The sequence below is a fragment of the Pleurodeles waltl genome, chromosome 7 (assembly GCF_031143425.1).
Source record: "Pleurodeles waltl isolate 20211129_DDA chromosome 7, aPleWal1.hap1.20221129, whole genome shotgun sequence".
In the NCBI taxonomy this organism is placed as follows: Eukaryota; Metazoa; Chordata; class Amphibia; order Caudata; family Salamandridae; genus Pleurodeles; species Pleurodeles waltl.
The window spans coordinates 356,484,597-356,507,770 of NC_090446.1; the positions used below are offsets into that span (position 1 = coordinate 356,484,597).

Consider the following 23,174-nt stretch of genomic DNA (forward strand, 5'->3'; position numbering starts at 1 on the left):
GATACACAAGTTCCATATACTATACTTGATTCCTGTGGCTCGACTGCGCGTATTTCCCCTCTCTGCTCACTCATTGTCCGATAATGCGTCATCCATCCCCTTCCGCGACCACCATACTTTAGTGAATTTGTTCAGGCAACAACGTGAAGCACCTATTTACTCCTCTGCCCTCATGTACCAATTCATATTAGACTCCCATTGCTGTCCTGTTGGGCCCCCCTACTGCCCCATTTCTGTATCACGCCTCTCTCTGCCACTATCAGGGATACATTGCAGAACAATAGCATATACCTATTGAGTGCCTGTCCTGCCCGTTCCCCAATAGCACTACCTTGGCATTCAGTTCTAATGTTTTTCCTAGGATCTGAAAGATCTTACTGCGGACCTCCTCCCAAAGCTTGCGGATCCCGGGGCATTCCCATACAGTGTGCATTACTGTGCCCATATACCCACATCCCCGCAGGCAACTATCTGTGTACATTAGTGTGCCCCTCTTCCCACGGCCCTGCAGGCAGCTCTCCACCTCTCCTCCACCCATTGCAAATAGCCTAGTTCTGGTGTAATACGCTCTGTGCAAAATCTTAAATTGCATCAGCCTAAAAACTGCTCAAATCACCACCTCTCTCGGGTACCTGTAGCCCTCCCCATGTGGCATCCTGTAGTCTACCTAAATCACCCTCCCATCTCTCATGCAGCCTCTGCAGTGGAGGAGCACAATTGGCTGTAAGCGTGCTATGGATGGCAGAAATCGCATGTCAGTGAAGGGGGGTGCTCCAGCGGGCTCTCTTCTTGTATCTCAGTCTCAGCGGGAAGGATAGCCCTAAGTCGGTGTTGCACATAGAGATATCTCAAGTACTGTCTCCCAGGCAGTTCATATTGGGATTGAAGTCCTTGAAAGGACACCATTTCCCGGCCGTCCCACACATCCCCCGGATTTGTTATGCCTATCAAATCCCACTACCTTTGGCCCTGAACTCCATGCAGAGGTGCCAATCCTTCAGCCTCCCACAACAGGGTCGCCAGGGTGAGCATTTTCCTCCACTCCAGCTGTGTAGTTGCCTTTTTTCAAGATGTCAACAACTATGGTAGTTTGAAATGGCAGTCCTTGCACGTATTCCATAAAACCACCTCATGAACCCCTATGCCTCCAAGGATCTTCTGTCTGCCTAAAGGAAGGGCTTAGTCTGGTTTGCCAAGGACCTTTCATTGAGCACTACCAATTTTGTCACCCAGTTATACAATTGAAGATTCAACAAAGCTATTCCCCCATCCATCCTCCACCTTGTTTGTGAGGGTTTCCAGCGCAATGCTTGGCACCCCTCCATCCCATATCAGAAGCCTAGTCTCTGCTTCCACTGATTTAATGAAGTGTTCAGGGACCTCAAACAGGGAGGCTTGCAGGGCATACAGGAATTTTGGTATGTAGTCTTCTATAGGGCAGTCCTGCCCATCAGGGACACGGGGAGGCATCTTCATTGGTGTCTTCATTGGCTCACATCTCTTTTGTGTTCCCCGAGTACCAAGGTTGTGGGATTAAAAGAAGGTCCTATCTCGTGTGACATATATGCCCAAGTACCAAAATCCAACCCTTTTCCTTAGTATGGGGTAGATCCAACCCTCCCTGGAGGCCCATCCTACCAGGGGGTAGAGACAGGACTTGATTTATTTTATTTGGAGGCCCAAATATCTCTGAACACCCTGAAGTTTTCCAGAATCCTGTTGATGGCTTCCTCGGAGTCCACTAGGTACAGGACGACATCATCCGCATAAAGTGACACCACATTCTTCCAACTATGGTCCTTCCGTAACCCCCAAAGCAAAGCATCCTTCCTAATACAGCAGGCCTCTGGCGCAAAGAGGAGAAGGGACAGAGGACTTCCCTGTTGAGTGCCTCTTCCGAGGGGGAATTCTGCTAAGAGCACCCCATTTACCTGCACCCAGGCCATAGGGTTTGAATGGAGCACTCGTATCCAGGCCCGGAAGGAGGGGCCAATGTCCATCTATTCCAATACTGCCTGTAGAGAAGGCCACTCCACAGAGTCTAACTCCTTCTCTGCGTCGAGGAACACTAGCGCTGCAGGTTCTCCCAGTCCCTCCTTCCTCGCCAGACAGCTAAAAAGACGCTGCAGATTATGGCTGGTAGACCTACAGGGCAGAAAACCCAATTGGTCCTGCACCTCTACCTGATGTATAACCTCATCAATCAGTTCGCCAACACCTTCGCCAGTAGTTTCACCTCCACATTCAGGAGTGAGATTGTACGGTAAGACGAACGCCTGCTGGTAGGGCACCCTTTCGTGTGGATGAGGATCACCGTTGCCTGGCGCAGATCCTCCTGGGAGTTTTTCCTTTTGTTTGGACTCGCAGAGCATTGCTTGTAGCAGCTTTGTATCTGTCTCCTACGCATTTAAAGACTCAGTCAATCAATCAGTTGTTTTTAGAGTGCGCTACTCACGCATATAGACTTGAGGCACTATGGGGTATGTCCTCAGGGTTCAGTGGAAGAGCCAGGTCTTGAGGTCCTTCCTGAATTGAGGTAGCAATGGCAACTCTCTGAGGTGGAGAGGTAAGGTGTTCCAGTCTTTTGCTGCCACGTTGGTGAAAGATCTTCCTCCAGCCAAGAACTTCTTTATGCAGGATACGTTGGCGAATGACTGCTGAGAGGGGCGGAGAGGTTTGGAAGTGGAGTACCAGGTGAGGCAGTGGGTGAGGTAGTTGGGTCTGATGTTGTGGAGGGATCTGTAGGCATATACGAGGAGTTTGAAGTTGATCCTCTTCTCGACAGTGAGCCAGTGGAGGTCTCTCAGGTGTCTTGTGATGTGTTTTCGGCGGGGGATGTTCTGGACGAGTCTGGCAGCAGCGCCCTGGATTTGTTGCAGTTTGCTCAGGTTCTTCTTGGAGGTTCTGGCTAGAGTACATTGCTGTAGTCAAGTCTGCTCGTGATCAGGGCGTGTGTCACGTTTTTTCGGCAGTCAGTTGGTATCTATCTGAAGATCTTCCATAGGAGTCGGAGGGTGTCGGAGGGTGTGGGAGTCGGAGGGTGTGGGAGCAGGTGGATGCAATGGAGTTGACCTGCCTGGTCATGGTGAGCGCTGAGTCGAGGACGACACCGAGGTTTTGTGCATGGTCTGTGGGAGTGGGTGGGCTGCTGAGTGTTGAGGGCCCCAGCAGGAGTCATCCCAGGCTGAGAAGAATTCAGGGGGGGAAGCAATTTGGTCTTGGGGCCTTCCCATTATTCATCTGGAACAAAGCCTTAGCAATCTCCTCCTGGATTTCTTCCACCAGAAGCTTCCCCGCCACCAAATACTGTCAGCCAGAAATTCCACAAGTCGCTTGTGGCAAAGGTGTCTACAGATGCCTATGTTAATCATTAAATGCCTGTGCTATTTCAGCCACTGACTCCACCTCCTGTCCAGTGGGCATGGCCACCTTGTGTACCCACCACTGATAGATGTCCCTCCCACCTCCTGAGCTGTGCCAGCAATTTCCCTACCTTTTTTATCCACCTCATATAGATTATGCTGTTCAGATCTAAAGATTACCCTTGCTTCTTGGTGCATGAGGCAGCAAAATTCCTCCCGTTTGGTTTCAATAGCAGTCACTAAACGCAGGTTTGGCTGGGCCATATATTGGGATTCTCACTCCACTAACCTCTCCTCCAACTCACACCCCTCTCTAACTTTTGTCCCACCGGATGCGCTATAGTCTGGCCCATCACCACCGGTTTGTAGGCTTCCCAAATAGTAACGGTGGAGGACACAGAATTCTTGTTCTGCGCAAAGTATAGTGTGGTCGCATCTTGTATTAAACGCATGGCTGCCCAGTCCATCAAGACCCAGGAATCAAGTGACCAACTCCTATTCATGTGAGTATGGGACTGGGTTAAGTGCTTCTTAAGTGGAGAATGGCCCGAGATACCTTATGGCAGGTGCCTGAGGTCATGACAATGACTTGGGTATCCTGCCAGAACCAGAAAGAAATCAATTCTGGAGAGAAATGCCATCTTATTTGCCAGTAAGTAGTACTGCTGCTCATGATGGGTATTCGGATCTCCACAGGTCAACCAGAGCCTCCATAAAAGTCCCCAACCTGGTATCTGTCTGAGGGCGTGCCTCCCCCTTACCACCCTATCCGGGTCACCCTGTAGTTTAAGATTAAAATTTCCACCAGTCACCACAAAAACATATGGCGCTTTCAGGATCCATTTCCCCATCACCGCCAGCCCCACCTACTGCAGGCCCAGCAGAAGATACCAAGAAGCAGTCCACACCTTCTCGCCCCATCGGGTGCCCAGGACTGCCACCCAGCATCCCTGGAGGTCTTCCCATGTATGTGACGCTTGAAAGGGTACCAAATTTCAAATCATGATGCATGCACTAGGCGTGCCCCTAAACAAACTTGCACTTGCCAGCACTGTGTATTTCCCCTCCCTAAGAAACCACAATTATTCTCCAATAAGTGGGTCTCCTGTAAGAGTATGACGTCTGGGGCATGTTGTGTCACAAATTTCCAAACCACCCTTTTCTTCACATTATTGCATAGCTCATTTACATTCCACAACAGAAAGCTCAGTGAATGTTGTCTTTCCCTTGCACCACATGTATGGAGTGTCTGTGTAAGTCTCAGGTCTTCCTGCTGTATGTGTGTCTTCCCCATAAGTGTGCCTTGCCCCAAACTCCCCTCCCCCCCAGCAAAGTATCCCATCCACCCTGCCAACTTGTGCAGTGACTTTCCAACTACCTGCCTCCCCAACTCTCGAGATGTCTATCGCCCCTCCACACCAAAGCAATCCTCTACAAAATATGAGAAGTACTTGTTTGGTTGGATGGTGGCCATCCTTCTGCAGGCCAATGTTACTGTCTCTCATAGGGGACATGGTCCCATTCAGCTTGTTCCAGGCAGATCTCTACTCAGGGCCGGGGGCTAGAGCAGGTCATTTGCAGTCATTGGGGTTGACCACAGGTGGGCATGACCCCTCCATCTCCCCCACAATGGTCTCAGAGCCCCCACTTGAATCAGAGGAGCCTCCCTGGAGGGACATCCACATGTTCATTGCCAATGGGCTCCCCTTCCGGACATCTCGCACCCCTCAAGTTTTCTCCTCACAGGCCTGATCCTTCATTGGAATCATGTTCCTCTGCCGGCGTGCCTTTCAGGGGTGTTCCAGGGGTGCCTCTGAGGCTGAAGTGTCCCTGTCTCAGGCACAAGCAGTAGATGTTCTTGCTCCTCTAACCAATCCCAAACATCACCTGCCGTCGTAAAGGACCAAGATTTCTCTGAGGTGAGGACACTGAGCTTTGGCAGAATGAGATGGGCATATTTAAGTCTCAGAGTGCAGAAGTGGTGTTTTACTGACAGGAACATATCCTGCTGTCGCAGAACTGTATTCGTATAGACTGGGTAAATATTCACTGGGATGCTCTCCACGGGCCATTCATACATGCCACCTGCAAGATGTGGTCTCGGTCTCTAAAGTTTAACAGTCTGGCTATGACCGGACAGGAGGGTGCCTCTGGAGCTGGGGGACACCCAGGCACTCTGTGACCCCGTTCCACCGTGTAGAGCATCGAAGCCCATCCACTCATCCTGTTTCCAGGAGCCATTTTTCAACAGAGATCAGCACTGGGGCCTTCAGTCTTTTCATGAACTCCAATGACACGCAGGTTATTGTGCCTTAAGTGCCCCTCCACATCATTCAGGTGCTCCGTGAGGGTGTTGACCTCTGTTAGAAGACTATGTAACTTGGCCACATTGTCTCTGACCACTGGTGCAGTCTGGGCCAGTACCTTTTCTGTGTCTGACACTTTCCCAGCCAGTTTCTTGCGATCAGCACAAAGAAGCCCCAGGCCCAACACCTCTGTTTTGATCTTATGTTCCAGAGCCACTTAGGTATCCTTGTTGGCTACCAGAATGTGTTCAGTGTGTGCCTCCAGCTGCCCCTTCCCTGCAAGCTGTGGCCCAGTATCAGTCCGCTGCCTGCTGCTTTGTTTAGTCTGCACCATACCTTCAGTAACTTGGGGGGCACGGGATTCATCCAGTGGTCCACCCTCTCCACTCCCACTCTGTCTTCCCAGTAGAGCCATCCCACAACAAGATGGGGGGGCGAGGGGCAACCCACATATCAAGGGGACAGGGCATATCCAGCCCTCTCCCCTGAGAAAATTTGTGAACATTGCTCTCGATTTTACTGTGCTGGCCGAAGTGTGTTGTGCTCTCTCTCCACCCTGGGACTCACCTCCCCTGTGCTGCGCTTCTCCGCGGGCTGCTCCCTCCACACTTGTCATCCCTCTCTGTCGGGGTGAGGGGAATATTGCTGGTCCTCAGGGCACTTCAAGGCTCTGGTCCAGCAATCCGTAGTCCCCCACCACGTTTCTGCCAATTGTTGTAGGTAGACAGGGCCTGGCCCAGCAACCACGTCCGTCTTCTGCCCAGACCCCAGTCTGTCTCACCTAGGCCTCCAAACGAGCCCAAACTGTCTTCGGAGAGGGGATGAGAGGGGAGGTGCAGGGCCTCAGAGCCCACCCCCACCTCTGACCAGTCACTTGGTAAATGCTTCATCCTCTTCCAGATATCCCGTGTATCCTTCAGAGATGCTTTGGCAGCCGCCAGTGACAGAACTGGCCCACCTCAGCAAACATGGGGTCAGTATCTGCACCTAAGGGCTACCAACAAAATCAGTGTGCTGTGGGGCTAGGGGGAGGGCAAGGCCCCCATAGTTTCCTCCCCACTGTCAGCTGGCCCTCTCTCGCCTCGCCGGTTGGTAGGGACCCCTCGCGTGGCAGGATTAAGAGCCCTGAAGGAGCATTGGAGTCATAAAACTTGGCACTCCTGTAAATGATCCCTTAACGATGGCCCCCTCTGGTATATGGTATATGGGGTCACTTCAGTGTGGTGATACGCTTACAACAGAACCCACATGGTGCTCAACACATGACTCAGTGTGCGGTGGCCTTCACCTGGCATACAGGAGTCATCGAAAACAATCCTGTATACAGGTGACAGCCTGATTGGTGCTAAGCAGAATCCTCACACCTCGCACAGGGAGTTCCCATGGTAGGGCTCCTCACTGAACCTTCCTCCCTCCAAAACTCTCCTCTTCGTCTCAGGGCACACTGGTCTTGACAAGCAGGCAGGCACTGGTGCTCCAGTCTCTATGGGAGGTGGTCTTGGTTTCCCTGGGTGATGTCCCCTTATTTAAAAGGAAGACTAGAAGACTTGGTCCCCCAATCGTGGTCACATGCAGAAGTCTTGCAGAGCCTCCCCTTCTCACACAGCTCATCTGGCTGCTTAGCATATGACACATTTTTGGGGACTCAACCTCCCCTTCTTTTAGTCCTTTTCCAGACACCAAATGTAATTTAGGGTATGAGTCTTTGAAGTTTTATGTTTAGATTCTGCATTTTTTGAAGTGGGCTTTTTCTCCCTTTCATCTTCCTTCATGAAAGTGATCTGCTACTACAAGCACAACTCTGAAAGTGGTTGTCCATAACATGATTCATGGGAGTGACCAGAGTTTACACCTAGATGTCAGCCACAGTGATATGTGCATCAAAGGGTTAATCCCAGACCCCGAGCCCCACTCTTTACAATTCTTTTATCAGCCCCATCTCCCTTCCTAAGATGTGTCCAGACCCTTCCTTGTGATCTATCAATAATTCAAAGACCGGTCATTTTGGATGTAAAGGAAGTCCCTTCCTTCCTTACAGTATGTCCCCACCCAGCGTACAGGAATGCAGCAGTACACAAATCTGTCTAGGGGAATTTCTCCCTGCACACTCACTATGCTTGCTGCACATCTCTTCACCCTTTATCTATTGTACTTCACCCAAGCACACATACACCCATATACTGCACAGCATTACATCTCTCATGTAATGTATTCCTTTCAGGCACACGTACACCCTGCACATATACTAATCACGCATGTACCGCGCCATCCTTGAGCTGTACCCTTCCCAGGCACACATACAACCAAGGCAGACACACCACTCCTGTGCTGTGCGGCACATCACATATACCTGATGTAGGTTAAGAATGAGTTAAACACACAGTATCAGATGTTTTGAAAGGGTGAGTGAACCTATAGGCCTCACCCCAGTGACACAGAGTAGAAGGGTCCTGTTCATTACTACTGATCACTACATGGTATGCTGCCACCACCACGTGTGTGCTACTTAACTTCTGCTGAAGGTGGTATCTTTCCACCACTATGAGGGTAGAGCTTTGGGTGCCCCTTCAGATCCAACAAGACCATGAGACAGGCGTATTTCATGAAATTGTGCTATTGACAAGTTTTATTCCTGAGCAAGTGAGCCATTGGGCAGAGGATAAGCTCTAACTTTAGTCAATTGAAATTAGTGAATTTTCTCACGTCTCCTTGAAAAAAACCTTGCCAGACACATTTCTTATTACCTGTAGTTAATTTTTGGCAGTGTCACACAGTTCATATCTTGCCCAGTAAGCAAACTCAGTTGGCTTAAAGTCATGTATCGTAAGGCCTGTGTTGGTTTCTCACCATCATTTCTAAAATACTTTAGTTATTAGGATTGTTTGGAATATCTTGTCTTGCCAAAGCTTTCCATTTTAGGGCTGGCAGCCTAATCTTTTAATTAGTGGTTAAATAGTCTATAACCCGAGCTGTCGCAAATGGCAAAGCTTATTTTGAATAAATTCTGCATAGCCCTGGAGGTGAACTCCCCCCAAGGTCTTTAAAACTATATTAAAGAAACCGTTTCAGTTGATCACCATGTCCATAAGTCTAGTCATCACTATTGTGTTAATTTCCCCAGAAATAGTGTTTCTGGCCACTTTCAGAAGTGCTCCACCCACACCTAACTACAAAATATAATAAAAAACATTTCCAGTGAATATATTGTGGATCAATTATATAAAGACCTATGCCTATTGGTTTAGTCAACCTCAACCAAAACGTGGGGGTGTTTTCATGATTTGTACTTTATTGCTGTCGCACACTGAACACTGCTTGGATGTCCGGCCTACCTTTCTGTCTGGTCATAAGTAATCAGACCTCAAAACCCGCCCAGCAAGATGTCCATTGTATGCTAACTTAACCAATTTGATAATACCAACTGATTCTCCTCTAACCAAAAGTTCAATCGCAAAACATAATTCCTTCCACAGTTTCTGTTTAAATGATCTGATAGCTTCTAATTCTAAGGCCACCTGCCAGCTGCATACTCTCATGCTGAATTGTTTTTTTTCTGATACCCTTTCCCTACGCCCTCCTGAAACCACTCAGGCATTCACCAGCCCCTGCTCATCTTTTTGGAGTGTAATCCAGTATCCTTATCAACAATCCACAGCAAGAGCTTTGACCCATGGACACCCTCGGGTTCGAATATATAATCTTGCAGTTGTATACCCACCTACATATCCTACTTGATATGCTGTGTAAACCCTTTCTCATAAAAACCCCAAGTAAAGTATGTGGATCAACCTTGAGCTCACTTGCATACACTCCAATCAAAACAACTACCATTTTTGATGACTCGTATCCCTCTCAAAACATTTTAACACCATCTGGATACCGTTTTTATTCCCTCCTTTGGACTGCATCAGCACAGCTTCTAGTCCAGAAGAACTTTCTTCAGTGGTTATGCTGCACGTAGGAACATGATCTTTTTTTCCACTACGGGAGTCTTTATTTTTTTTTCCTGAACTCATTATTCACCCCACTTAAACCCCATTCTTTTACTCAAATTTTAAGCAACTTTCCTCATCTCGCACATCATACCAGCAAAATCTGTGATCACGTTTGATTAAAGTGCAGACATCCTTACTAATCAAAATGATTGGTCCTAACTTTTGGTTGTAGAAATGTTCTATACAACAGGACTAATCCCATCCTTTACCCACAGCTCATTCCCACAAATTTCATGATAGAGGCACGCTAGCACATTCTCCTAAATGTGCATTTTCTACTGCAGAGAAATTAGAGCAGTTTAAATTTATCTCTCTTCTAAAGTGGCAAGAATCCTGCACAAGTGGCAAAAATCCCCCACTGTAACTCCAGCACTGCTTCTCATCTGCATATTTTTCAGCCATTTGTCACAATCGTGGTAAACATTTTGGAACATTTTGTCCTATATTAGTGGTTACAAAAATATGATTCCAAATACCACTCCTAAATGTGAAATAATAGCACAGCACTTTCACTTCCATAAGCATTAACCCTGTAGACTTGAATATTGAAAAAAACACAACCACAATTCCCAATTTGTTTAGAATTGCAGACTAGAGTCCAAATATCCAGGCTCTCTTGTTACCCATTGCCAAAAGCTAATAAGATTTCCAGCACTGTTACACTGCTCCCCGACCCATAGAAAATAAGAAGAATTTTAAAAGCAATAACAAATTTGGCAGCCATTTTTGCTGGGCAAATCTTGCCATATCGTATCACGGATTAGTCCTGTCCTTTAGGTGATATCAGAAACAGGCAGTGGAGAGTAGGGAGAGCTTTTTTTCAGATTAGGTTCCATCTTTATCCTAAACTAAGTCCGCCAATGTAAACACTCCTGTATGTGAACATTGAATTCCAGAGACCACTGTTTGCGAGCAGTCACCGCTGGCAACACTTCACGTTTATATGAAATACACTTGGAGAAGAGGATGGTAGTGGACTTCTCTTGGTGAGGAACACTTATTCCTTCCCTCTCTCACCACACTTGGGGTCCCTTGATTCCCTCCCATACACAAGTCACATTCATTTATTTTTTGTCAGATTGTGTCGTTCAGCATCACTTGCTGTAGAGCCACGAAAAATGCCTTTGTTTGCTCTTCAGAGAAAAGTTAGTATTGCACTACTCAAGGAATGAAGCTGAGCGATAGGTTAGGGCACCGGGATGCCAGGTTCTGCTCAGGCTACTGTCTATCAGTGTTGAGCAGTGCACAGATGTAGTTCCATTTAGACCTCAGCGTGTCACAGCCCGAGTTTGCAAGTACTTCCATTGGCTGGAGTGGCTATTGTTGATTGCACCCACTTGGTGTCAGTCTCGTTTGAAGATTTGGCTCAATTCTCATAGGTTATTACTTGATTCTTCCCTTCACAGTTTCCAGCAATGCTATTTACTCTGCTTTTATGTTGTACTGCTTTTTTGCATTTCATTCCAAGCAGTTTAATCACATTTAGACCTTACTTTGTAATGTACAGCTTTGTTTCTTAATGTACTTCAGCATTACTTTTGAGATGTGGCAACCCTGCTGCACAACCAGTACCTTAAAACCAATAGTTTTTCCACACCCTAGTTAGTAAATCAGATGAAACTTTCTCCTTTTCTCTATTTTCTTCCTCATTGTAGGCTTGTATCACAACAATAATGTAGTCCTTTTCCCTCAGATTTCTTTATTTTTCCCCACCTGCTAACTTTGGACACGATTTAGTGAGGGGTATCTTGTCTAACTTTTTACAAGTGCACTATATTTGACTCTTGCTATAAGGCTGACGATATATCCATCACATTTGTGACAGACTAACTCCCTGCTGAACTAAATCAGACTTTCGGTTCTTAGCCGTTTCCAGCAAGTTCACCAGAACATTTGGCTCAATTGTTAACACCTCAGTTCGCAGTCTCTAAAGGAATGCCAAAAGTCACATTGCTGTGAGCCTGAACTATTCCACCAGTTTCTACAGCAGGCTGGAGATGTACTAACAGTTCTTGGTAGGACACCTACACTGCTAGATGGGCTTTGGTTTGTAGTTGTTACACAAACATATACTCTATACTGTACATCTGCTAAAATGCCTAGATACTGTATCTTCTAATGGGAAAATGCTGAATTTACTCAGTGTTTTACCTCCTGCAACTCGTTTTTCAAGGCATGCAAGTGATGTAGAGGTTCACATACTTTTCATTCAACATGGTCCTATTGTAGGATCAGTGGAATTTACATAACGGATAATTCATCTGTTCTTTTATTAGTACATATCCTACCGTGTATATTAAGAATGTTACATTTGTGTAAAACTAAATCAGTTGCAATGCAAATCGTGTGTTTGCTCAATTACAACGAAATACCCTGAAAATGTGTTGTTACAGCAAACAATTTTTATTCTACTGTAAAGTGTCCAGTACATTGCCTCTTTATTGCCACTTAAGCTCTTGAATTTTGCATTCTGCTGTATTCCTGTAGGTCTTCCACCAGGGGGCCGTGGTTACCGATGCTGCCCGCTGCACAGCACTTGGAATCGAAGTGCTGAACAAGCAGGGATCGTCTGTGGATGCAGCCATTGCGTCTGTCTTATGCTGTGGGATCCTGAACCCTCACACATCTGGAATCGGAGGGTCAGTAAAGTACAGCATCAGCATTAGTTCACATTCTGTTTCTCTGCTGGTCTGCATCAGTAGGTCATAATTTTAAAAGTTTCATAGAAAAGTGGAAATAAACAATTGTCAATCCTTTTGAGTAACTGGTGGAGAGTGTACCCCCACCCAGCGATCATTAGCATAAAATTATATGTGAAGTGGTTCTTATTAATTTTTTTCCCCACCATCCCCCTGGCCTTCTTCACTACTTCTCGATGATTGTATGGCCTGCATGGGCCATTTGCCATTCTGCTGAGATCAGAATAACTACTGTGTCGTATAATTCACTAATCTGTCTTTGAGAAGTGCAGTTATCATCTTTAGGATGTTATTGCTTGATGGCCTCTAGTATTTTATGTGGACACAGTGGTGTAGTTTTTGGTCAGTCTGCACTTTCTTTATTTTAGCTCTAACTATTATACAATATTATTTAACAGTGGTCATTGTGTTAAGGGAGGATAAGAGAGTATTAGGAGACTGTAGCGGACGCAATACGCTCCCTGATGGAAAGGTATATACCCTCCTCTCCAGCAGACTACATAGGTGTAGTCAGAGCGCTGAAAACAGAAAAGGGTGAAGACATAACCAAAACCTAAATGTGAAACAACAGTAGCCATAAGGCGCAGGAACTGCTTGTAAGCCCGTTCATGCCAATTAGCCTACAGAGGCGCAGGTCTGCTTTGGCCCTCTTGTCTGGCGCACACTTACTATTTCCTAGCGCAGCCCACCTAACTGCATGCATACATGCTCTAGGGCTGGGGTTGGTGGGCTGTCCCTTTTCAATACACAATCAGTGATGTGTAAAGCATTTTTATCGCCATTACTCATGGCCCTCTTTGCCCCGCAAAACAAAGATATTCAGCACTTTTCTTGGTGTATGTAATTATTTTTCAATTTAAAGTCGGTTTCAAATATTGCATATAAGTGCTTGCCACTTACCCTTCACAGTTTTCGTGAATCGTTCAAAGCAGTTGAGCATCTCAGGAGTTACAGCACAATAAGCAATGCGTCTAGAGCACGGTTTGTTAGGCAGATTTGTGGTGACTGTGGTTGACTGAAGGCAATTGCTTTTTTATTTTCCGTTTTGACAGGATATGAATGCCTCTAATCTAACCTACAAAAAGAAAACAATATTTGACATGTGTTTCAACCTGTACTCAAAATGTTTTTCAGGTCTCCAAAATGGCAATTATGAATATGGCCTCTACAAAGTTGTAGCAAAAGCTGGATTACCATATATTAACCAATAAACACCTGCCCCCATGCACTAATTTGATAGAGCGATGTAATACTCCAATGAGGGGTGGCAAAGAACAGCAGCAGTCTGTCAAAACGTTTAATCTCATTTACTGGAATGTTGCTGGCATAGAAGCCAAACTTACTGATATAGACTGGGTAGAGAATGTGAATCAGTTCATGGTGGTGTGCCTCCAGGAGACTTGTCCTTGGGAGGATTGTCATGTGGAGAGCTACAAATCATATTGTATTCCAGCTGAAGAAGCCTGGGATAATGTTTTTAAGTACCCATGCCTTAGAGCCACCCCAAGAGATGGCACTTTGGTATTTCTTTGTTGCCACAAGTATAAAGGTGAGGTCTCACAGCAGAAAAACTAGATTAGGAAACATATCTGAGAGAACCTGCTTGATCAAGGTTGCCTGAGGAATAGTGCTAAATTTGGGGGCATTATTAACCATCCTTTTTTCTGCAGGATTATTATCCTTTTTTTCTGCAAGCAGACTGCCCAGCTATAGTGCATCATATTGAGGCCGACAGATGGATTGCCCATGTTTGTGAAGTTTATGATGGGAGATCGGAACATGGGTGCAGTGAGACCACATTGGTGTTAGAAGGGGCCTCTTCTTTGGTTTTTTCTAGGCTGCTGTCAGGAAAAGTATCAGGGGGATGTGAAGAAATAAAGCGCCAGGTCCCGATGGAATCCCGCCACATCTGTTTCTGAGTGTCATAGATACATGGACAGCAATCTTGACTAATGTACTGAATGCAGCAGTTAGCGAGGGTCTTCCTTCCTCCCGATCTGCTGCCATTATCTTTCAAATTTTTGAAAAAGGGGAAAAAGACAGCCCTTCTTGTTATAGACCGATCTCTACTGTGAATGTACTAGGGGCCACTCTCCTGGATAGGCTCATGCACTGGTCTGGAAAGGGTAATATACTGCCTGATGTACAGTATGGGTTTCGTCCTGGAAGGTCCACAGTTGATGAATGCCTAAATCTCTATGTGGGTCAAGAAGAATATTGTTCTCTTTCTAAGGGATCTTTACACAATTACTGAGGCTGGAGTTAGATATTCAAGTACTAGCTGTACAAATAGCCTTAAAACATTGTGAGGGGTTTGACAAGGCTGCATATTGACACCCTTCTTATTTACTTAATACGTAAACAGACTTGAGCAGATTTTAGTGAAAAAGCGTATAGATTGCCCCCAGTTTAAGGGACGGTCCCTAACTGTTTTATTGTATGAAGACAATGCTGTATTAATGGCTAAAACTGCTAAGGGTCTGCAAGCGCTCATTACTGCCTTTGTGGGGTTTATGGAGGAATTGGACCTCATTACTAACTTTAACAAGTTACAAGTCATGGTAGTTGATCCCAAAAGAACGAAAACCGTGGCTTTTAATATTAGACCTTTTGTTCTTACTATGGTTAAGGCTTTTACTTATCTGGGAGTTATTTTTGTTGCTAGTTTATGTTGGAAGACTTTGCTCTCAGACAAGTTGTCTGCAGCTAACAGGTCTAATGTGTCACTTTGGAATTTTGCTTCTAGGTTGGGTAGGATACGAGCCAGTGGCATGTTACAACTTTACCGCTCTAAAACAGTAGCAAAAATTAAGTTTATGTTACGTATTTAAGGCGGCTGCTCTGTGTTCCGCACAGTATCTCAGCCTATATAGCACATGAGGAGCTGTGGTTTAGGTATGTTAGTGATACCATTTCCCTGTTCCCTCTTTTATGCTGGATTAATCTACGGACTAAGGGTGTTAAATTAAACAGGGACCTAGTAGAGGATTGCTTATCCCTGGACCACGTTTCACGTATTACCTGGTTTAATTATATCAAAAGGGAATTACATGATTTGGGGAGGGGGAACGTTTTACCCACCCTGACAGTATTGTAAAGGGGGACCAGGGTTGGGTAATAGATACTTTTATAAGAAACAGACTATTATCTAGAGAAGCAAATGCTCTTCAAAAGGTCTCAGGGCAGAGGTATCTGTTGTTAAAAACTAACACATAGAGCCCTACCTCACGATAGTAACTTCTCATCATGCTCCCTTTTTGTAAACAAGATTTAGATTGAATCTGATACCTCAGCTTTTAGCATCACCTCGTGGGTGGCATAAATGTTTATCTTTGGAACCCAGCGGCTGTGACCAAAGATCTCCTCTGGAAACTATGCACTTTGTTTTATTTTGTAAATATTTTATAGTTCCTTGAAAAATCTACTTGATCCCTCTTCTTAAGGACCATGGCTTTAAACAAGTTAATCCTGTTATTTGGAAGATGTTGTCAGATGAGATTATATATCAAATGGCTGGTTTTTAGGTCGAGCACGCAAGCCCTCTGGCCTGTTGTAATCTGTCTGTGGGTTTTTAACCACCCCCACTGCACGCCCATCAATATCACTCGTTCATGGGCTTGCTTTTCAAGAATCCTTTGCTATTATTGCTTAATGCTTTACGTTTGTCCCTCTTTGGGGCAGTTTTGTTACTGCCTTGGCTATCAACCCTGTTACATGGATAATTGCACATTTGCCAATACGTTTGACTGTGAGCGAACTTCTTTTTGCTTTTGTGTCTCTCCTTCGCGCTCATGCGCACGGCGGCCATGGCGCTTAGAATCGGCTCGCTTTTGCCAACTGTTTTACTTTTCGTTTTCAATTTTTGTGGCAAGAAAAGTCCTGCTAGGAATTTACAACACTAATAGCTTTAACTCGAGCAATTGCGAGACTCCATGCATTGCAAATGTTTTTTTTTCTTCTGATTTTTATATATTTTTAATTTAGTGATGATGTTTTTGTAGTAATGGTTTTATGGTTGTTTTATTACGAACAAATAAAGTTCGAATTGATTGATTGAACCAATAAACAGTTGCTCAGTGTTGTATTAAAAAAAAGCCTAGATGGTTGTTCATGTCAGAAAGATGAACAGGATGAAGTAATGTTACTCAGAGAAACGTTCCTCGGAGAAAGGAAACATTACCTATTTGGCAAACATGGTCATAGGTCTGACATTTTGTTGAGCTTGATTATACTGTTCTCCAACGTCGGCCCATGGCAGATTTTATGTGTAAACATTGTATCTAGCCCTTGTCTGTGCATGAGTACCAACACCTTCTAAATTTAGCCTTCTTTCAGTAGTAATTGTGTTTTAAATGTGGGTGTGTTGTGCTGTTATATATTTTTTTTAGCTTAATCTTTTATTGCATAATTAATAAAAAATCATTACAGTCAGCAATGTAGATAAAAGCGTTATCAACTAAACTAGAAAAAACAAAAACAACCTACTGGGATTTATAAATCTCATAGATTTATAGCACTGATACCAAGGTACGTTATTGGAATCCCACTTAAATAAGGTTGTGTGTTTCATTACGGGGCCAATAGCATGAACTGTCCCCTCCAACTCCATGCTGTCGAGTTCTACATCTGGGCGCGTGTGTAAACAGCACTAACAATGTTGCTTAGTCATAAGCTGAATAGCTCCATCAGCTTTCAGAGTTATTTGGTGCGTGCTTTAAAAGGTGTTCAGCTTTTAATATGAATTTTGCCACACATGCCATGTGTTGTCGTGTCAGCCCTTTGAGGCAAAATAGAATAGCTTGTCGGCAAAATCTAATGTCGCTGGATATAAAAATGTTTTTGGGGTACAGTTCTGCCAGGGTGACAGAGCGGGGCATATGCACAAAAGGTGAAAGAAGTCTTCCAGATGGTATGCTCATAGCCTGCATTTCCCGTTGTTTGAGGAATCAAGCCATTTTGGAACTGCATCCAATGAGGGGAGTAGACCTAATCTGGCGTGCAGTACCTTTATTTTTAGAGATTTTTGTAGTATTTCTTCTAGAATACGGCTGTGTTGTTGGAGCCTGGTACGTGTTAATAGTCATCCATGAATGGAATCGTAGCCTGAACTTGCCTTTGTCCTTGCTCCACAATAGCTGCTTGATTTGTTTATTTATTAGTTGCTTAAATGATTTATGCGGTAAGGTCTTTGGCCACAGCTCTTCTGCCTGTAGTTATTTGATTGCCAAGACAATTTTGTCAGACCATGAATTTGAATCATCCGGCGTGTTCAGGCCTGTTTCCACTGAGATCAATGCTTTTACTGTGTTTGGGGGCTCCGGTCTTAGCAAAGAGGCATATTTGAGCATAGCCTCTTTCTGTACCAAGGCTTGGTCTTGTAGCTCGAATTCCAGTCTGACTTGTGCCATTGAAGAACTGTATGGCAGGCGGAAAAAAAAGCGTAAAACTTTACTCTGGGCAATATTAAAGAAATCATTAAACTTGGCAGGATAAATTGCCAGACCATATACCAGAGAGGACAAAAACTTCGTATTGATCACCATGAGGTGTGGGCTCCAGGTTGTGCTTTGCAGATTCGTAGATAGATTTTGAAGTGATGTGAGTTGTAATGCAACTTTGGCTTTCAAGGTGTTTAGATGCAAGCAGTGAGACCATCGCTCCTGCAACCAGACTCCCAGGTATTTGTAGTGACTACTTCTGCCCACAAACTGGTTTCCACAGAGCCACTGCTTTTTCTTGATTACACGCTTGCCAAAGATGACTACCTTAGTTTTCTCCAGGTTTAACAGCAGCCTGTTTCTTTTGCAATAAAGATCAAGGGTATTTAGCAATTTTTGAAGCCCTGTGCCTAACAAATTCAACAGGATGATGTTGTTTGCGTATAGTAGTGCTGTTAGGAGTTGGCGGCCCAATTTAGAGGAACTGGAACTGGAAGAGTTCAATTGTGTGCACAGATCCACCAGATATAAATTAGCAACGGGGCTAGTATGCAGCCTTGCTTAGCGCCTCTTTCTATCTGGATTTTAGCAGCCACTCTTCCATTGCTGCCAACTTTTACCCTAACCCAGTTGTCAGAATATAAAAGCTGTATTCCTCTTAGCAGATTCGGTGGAATATTGAGATCTACTGACTTCTTCCACAGTCTGTGCCGTTCCACCGAGTCGAAAGCTTTAGATAGGTCCACAAAGCACGTGAACAGGGCCATCTTCTTTTTTGTATATTTTGCAGCCAAAATTGCTAGTGCTATCAGGTTGTGAGAGGTGCTCAATGAGGGACGGAAGCTGTTTGGTTCAGAGCAATTAGATTCAGTTTGTTCACCCAGTCTTTCAGTTCTGCTGACAGACAGTCTGCGAATATTTTTGCATCAGTGTCGAGCAGAGCGATCAAATGATAGCTGTCTGGGTTCCCATAGGGGCCTTTCTTGTAGATTGGATGAAAAATTGCCCCTATCCGGGAATCAGGGATTTTGTTTTCTGTGATGTAGGCAGTGAATAAATTGCTGAGCTGGTTAGACCAAAAAAACAGATTGTGTTTTAGGATCCCCCTGGGGAGGCCGTTTGGACCAGGAGCTTCTTCTATGTCAGAGGTGTTCTTCGATCTTTTGCACTTCGAGTGATAGGGCATTCAGCTTGTAGTTTGAGCTAGAATTACGCTCTGCTGCTTCCTGAAGGCTGTGTCCTTCGATCTTTTGTACTTCGAAGAATATGGAATTTGGGGCCAGATGTTTCAAGATTCCAGTTAGCGATTTCCAAATTGCAAACTTTAAGAAATTGCAATTTAAGAAATGTAAAACTCGATGTATTAATTTAGAAAATCGCTAATAGCGATTTCTTAAAATTCACAAACGCAATTTGCGAGATGCAAATACTGAATCGCAAAAAAAATTGCGATTCGGTAATTGAAAATCGCAAATAGCGAAAACGGCATACCGGAACAGCCTGATGACATCACAACCAGGAAGTGAGTCAGCCCATGCTGTTTCCAGGAGCCACACCCACAGGAGCAGGGAGAGAGACACAGCCCAGCACCAGGGAGTCAGCATTGTGAGTAAGCCAGGACCAAACTGCAACATGGGCAATGCTGGCAATGGGAAGGAGAAGGGAGACAGGAAAAGGAAGCTAAAATTCAGTGAGCAAGAATTGGGGGTGCTCATTGAGGAGGGTGTTGGGAACCATGATAGACTCTATGGAAAAAACTCACTCCAAGTACCTGAGAGTGAGAAGCGGAAACTCTGGTCTGACATCCAGAGAAAAATATGCGCAGTGGGTGTTGCGCAGCGCTCTGTGGAGGAGATACGCAAGCGATGGTATGACTTGCGGTCCCGTGCCAAGGAGAGGGTGGCCAGCAGGTTTAGGGAGGCAAGGAGCACCGGAGGTGGACCCTCCACCCACACACCGTCCACCCCTATGGAAGACCTGGTAGAGTCCACATTGCTGCCAGAAGCTGTCAGTGATGTAACTGACAATGACACCTCAGGGACAGCCAGCACCAGCAAAGGTAAGGCCAGTGATTATGTGTTTCCCCACATGTGCATGTACACATGCCCCTTAGGAAATAGAACATAGCTTGATGCACAGTGAAAAGTAGTCAATGTCACATCTTACATACAACACAACAGTGCCTTATGGGAGTGGTAGTACACAACCCTAAGGTGAATACACAACATAAATTGCAAGATAGTAGTTAGCCACATAGAGAAACACCACAAACGACTCAGGGTGACACAATTTAATTGTAAATTTAAAGCAACACTGCGGAAATCTGTGACAAATGCTAGAACTGACATGCTGCATATTGTCCTTGCAGATGACTCGGTCCCTGCTGCTGCAGGATCTGAAAAAGTGGGGGAAGCAGAAACACAGCCGCAGTCTGACTCAAATACCAGTGAGTCCTACAGTATTGTTCCGACTAGACGCAGGGCAAGGGTGTTACCACTGCCAGAGTACAACCTGGACTCACATGAGATGCCAGAACATGAACCCACACCCCCACCAGAGACGAGTCCCACAGGAGGACAGCAGTCCCTGCACCAGCACCAGCATCAGTCAACTCCCCTCAGGAGGCGCCACGATGCAGGCAGACAAGGCACAGGAGAAGGAGTGGGCCCATCAATCTTTGGCGGCCTTGAAGCTTCCATGCTGAAGGTGCAGCGCTGGTAATGCAAACATTTGAAGTCACTGCACAGACAGTTTGTGTCTCACAATAGCAATATGGGGTTACAAAACAAGCACTTGGAGACCCTGATTGAGGGACAGCAAAGAGCTGCTGAAAACACCAAGGAGTTTTCACAGTCCATTAGGGAACTCTGCACTGAGATACGGCAGGAGCCATCAGCCAGCGCAGGCGTCATCACCAATATTTGGGAAAGTTTAATAGCTTCTGTAGATCAGTCAATTGGCTTGCAAGTTCAACAGCCCAGATATCACGGCGTGCCGTTGCCACACAGGTGGAGATGGCACATTGCAGTCGGGACATTGCACAGGGACTGGTGCAAATTACCAACGTAGTGGATGCCATGCAAACAGCATGCAGTGCCACAACCAGCAAACTGGGCGTTGGGGACAGTGAGGAGTCCTCTAGCCTCAGCAGTCTGACAGTCCCTGTGATTGATCTGAGGCGTCGCAGTGCCAGACACAGTACTGCATGTGAACCTGCTAATAGAGGTGCCAGCGAGGGCACTGAGCATTCAAGTGGAGTGTGTGGACATAAGAAGTGATTTTGAGGGCTACAGGGGACCACCTAAACATGTAGAAATAAAGTCATGCTATGATACTAATAGTGTGACACTGTTAATAGTTCATGTCTGCCCATTGTGAATAGCTATGTCCTAATGACACATTGTTTACTACTGAAAAACATTTCATTTAATTGGATTTGTCATTACTTACATAAAAAATGGTTGCGCGTGATGTCAGCACATCTTTGCCTGCCCTTTGCTGCACTGGTCCTGTCTGCTGGTAGAAGGGGTGGTAATGGTTCATCATCCTCATCTGATTCTGGCTCCGTGAGTTCCACTGGTATGCCCCTGATGGTTGCTATGTTGTGCAAGATACCACATGTGGCCACAATTTTGCATGTCATCTCTGGGCTGTACTGTAGTGCACCTCCACTCATATGGATGCACCTGAAACGGCTCTTCAGCATCCCAAAAGTGCGCTCCACCACTTTGCGGGTAGCCCAATGTGCAGCATTGTACCTCCTCTCTGCTGGAGTTGCAGGGCTCAGGTAGGGCGTTAGCATATAGGTGCGCACTGCGTAGGCACTGTCTCCTGAATGCACAGAGAGTAAAATGAGTACATTTGCTGTCTGATGTCATGCTTACATCAATGCATTATTCTGAACTATCAAATTACCTAGTAGATATCCTTCCCCAAACTCCCCAGCTAGCAGTCTTGTGTGTATCCCGCTGTGGCAAAAGATGTAGGAGTCATGTGTGCTCCCTGGGTGTGAGAGAACAGGGCTGATTGCAGAGGCCCCCTAACTTTTTGCCCCCTTTTTCCACTTTTTGCTGGTGTTTTCCTGACTCTGATGGTGCCCTGGGTACTGCTAACCAGTCCCAGGGCCTGTGCTCCGTGTAAAATCGGTATGCAAATTAGGCTAATTATAATTGGCTAAGTCAACCTACCTATAAGTCCCTAGTATATGGTAGGGCATGTAGGTTTAGGGACCCCTAGCATAGATAGTGCACCCATAGGTGCACTGCTGAGGTGCCCAGTGTCATTTTAAAGGCAGGCCTGCCTTGCTGACTGCTTTTAAATTAAAATTACATGCAAATTCATCTTTGGAATTAAAAGTAGTTCCAAAGCCTTAAACTACCTTATTTTTACATATAAGTCCCCCCTAAGGTGTGCCCTATGTGACCCTAGGGCTGGGTGCCATGTAACTATAAGCAGGGACCTTATAAAAATAGTTTTATAAGCCCTGGTGAGGTAAAACCGCCAAATTCGTTTTTCCCTCATTGTAGTGAATGGCCTCCATAGGCTAGAATGGGGAGACTTTATTTTAATTTTTAAAGTCCCCTTAAGTAACAGATACCAGAAGTTTGGTATTAACTTAATTGTTATAATAAATCCCACAACTTCCAGTTGTTGTATTTAATATAACTTGTTCAGGTAAAGAGTTTTAAACTTTACCTAAAAAGTTGCCAACTTCAGCCCTGCAGTGTTTTTGCTTGGCCAGGCTGCCTTGATGAGGTGTGAAGTGGCCTGGCTCCACACAAAGAGATGTGTCTGGGGGAGGGAATCTCCCCTCAGCAGATGGTGAAGCAGGAGGGGGGGGCTGCCAAACTGGTCTTCAAAGGCAGAGAAGGACATTTGGAGCAACCCAGCAACACCCTCACATCCTGCAACCCCAGACAATTAGGTGCCCCCTTGATTAGATTAGGAGAGGGAAGGAGAGGGGTGTGTTTAGGATTTTTAGCCACACTAGTGGTGGGCTTAGCCAGATGTAACCTCCAAAAATCACTTTCAGCCATGATGGATTTTTGAGGAATGATGGTCCCTGGGATTGATTTTTGCCACTCTTCCCAGGAAGTGGTCATCACAGGGGGAAGGACCCTGCCCCTGATTGGAGAACCAGGCCCCCCTGTTTTTCACCCAGGAGCAGGGATACAACTCTCAGACCTGCGCCCACACCTCAGTTCCTTATCAGATTCCAACAAGGAAAAACTACAGGAGAAGGAGGACTGCCCTGCTGGACCCCTGACCTGCATCTGGACCCTGCACTCTGGAGGACTGCACCAACTGCACACTTGGGCTTCACCACTAAAAGGACTTTACCTGTCTTCTACTGCTGCAAGAAGGGACTCCCCAG

The 23,174-nt window shown here is 45.6% G+C and overlaps 1 protein-coding gene across 2 annotated transcripts in view; it reads left to right on the forward strand.

The window, feature by feature from the left end:
- Positions 1 to 23,174, forward strand: part of GGT7 (gamma-glutamyltransferase 7) — a 213,605-nt gene that overhangs the window by 72,863 nt on the left and 117,568 nt on the right. For both annotated transcript variants that reach the window (XM_069243797.1, XM_069243798.1), the window contains exon 3: positions 12,151 to 12,302. In XM_069243797.1, the coding sequence (XP_069099898.1) occupies positions 12,151 to 12,302 (152 nt within the window). The remainder of the gene's footprint in view (positions 1 to 12,150; positions 12,303 to 23,174) is intronic.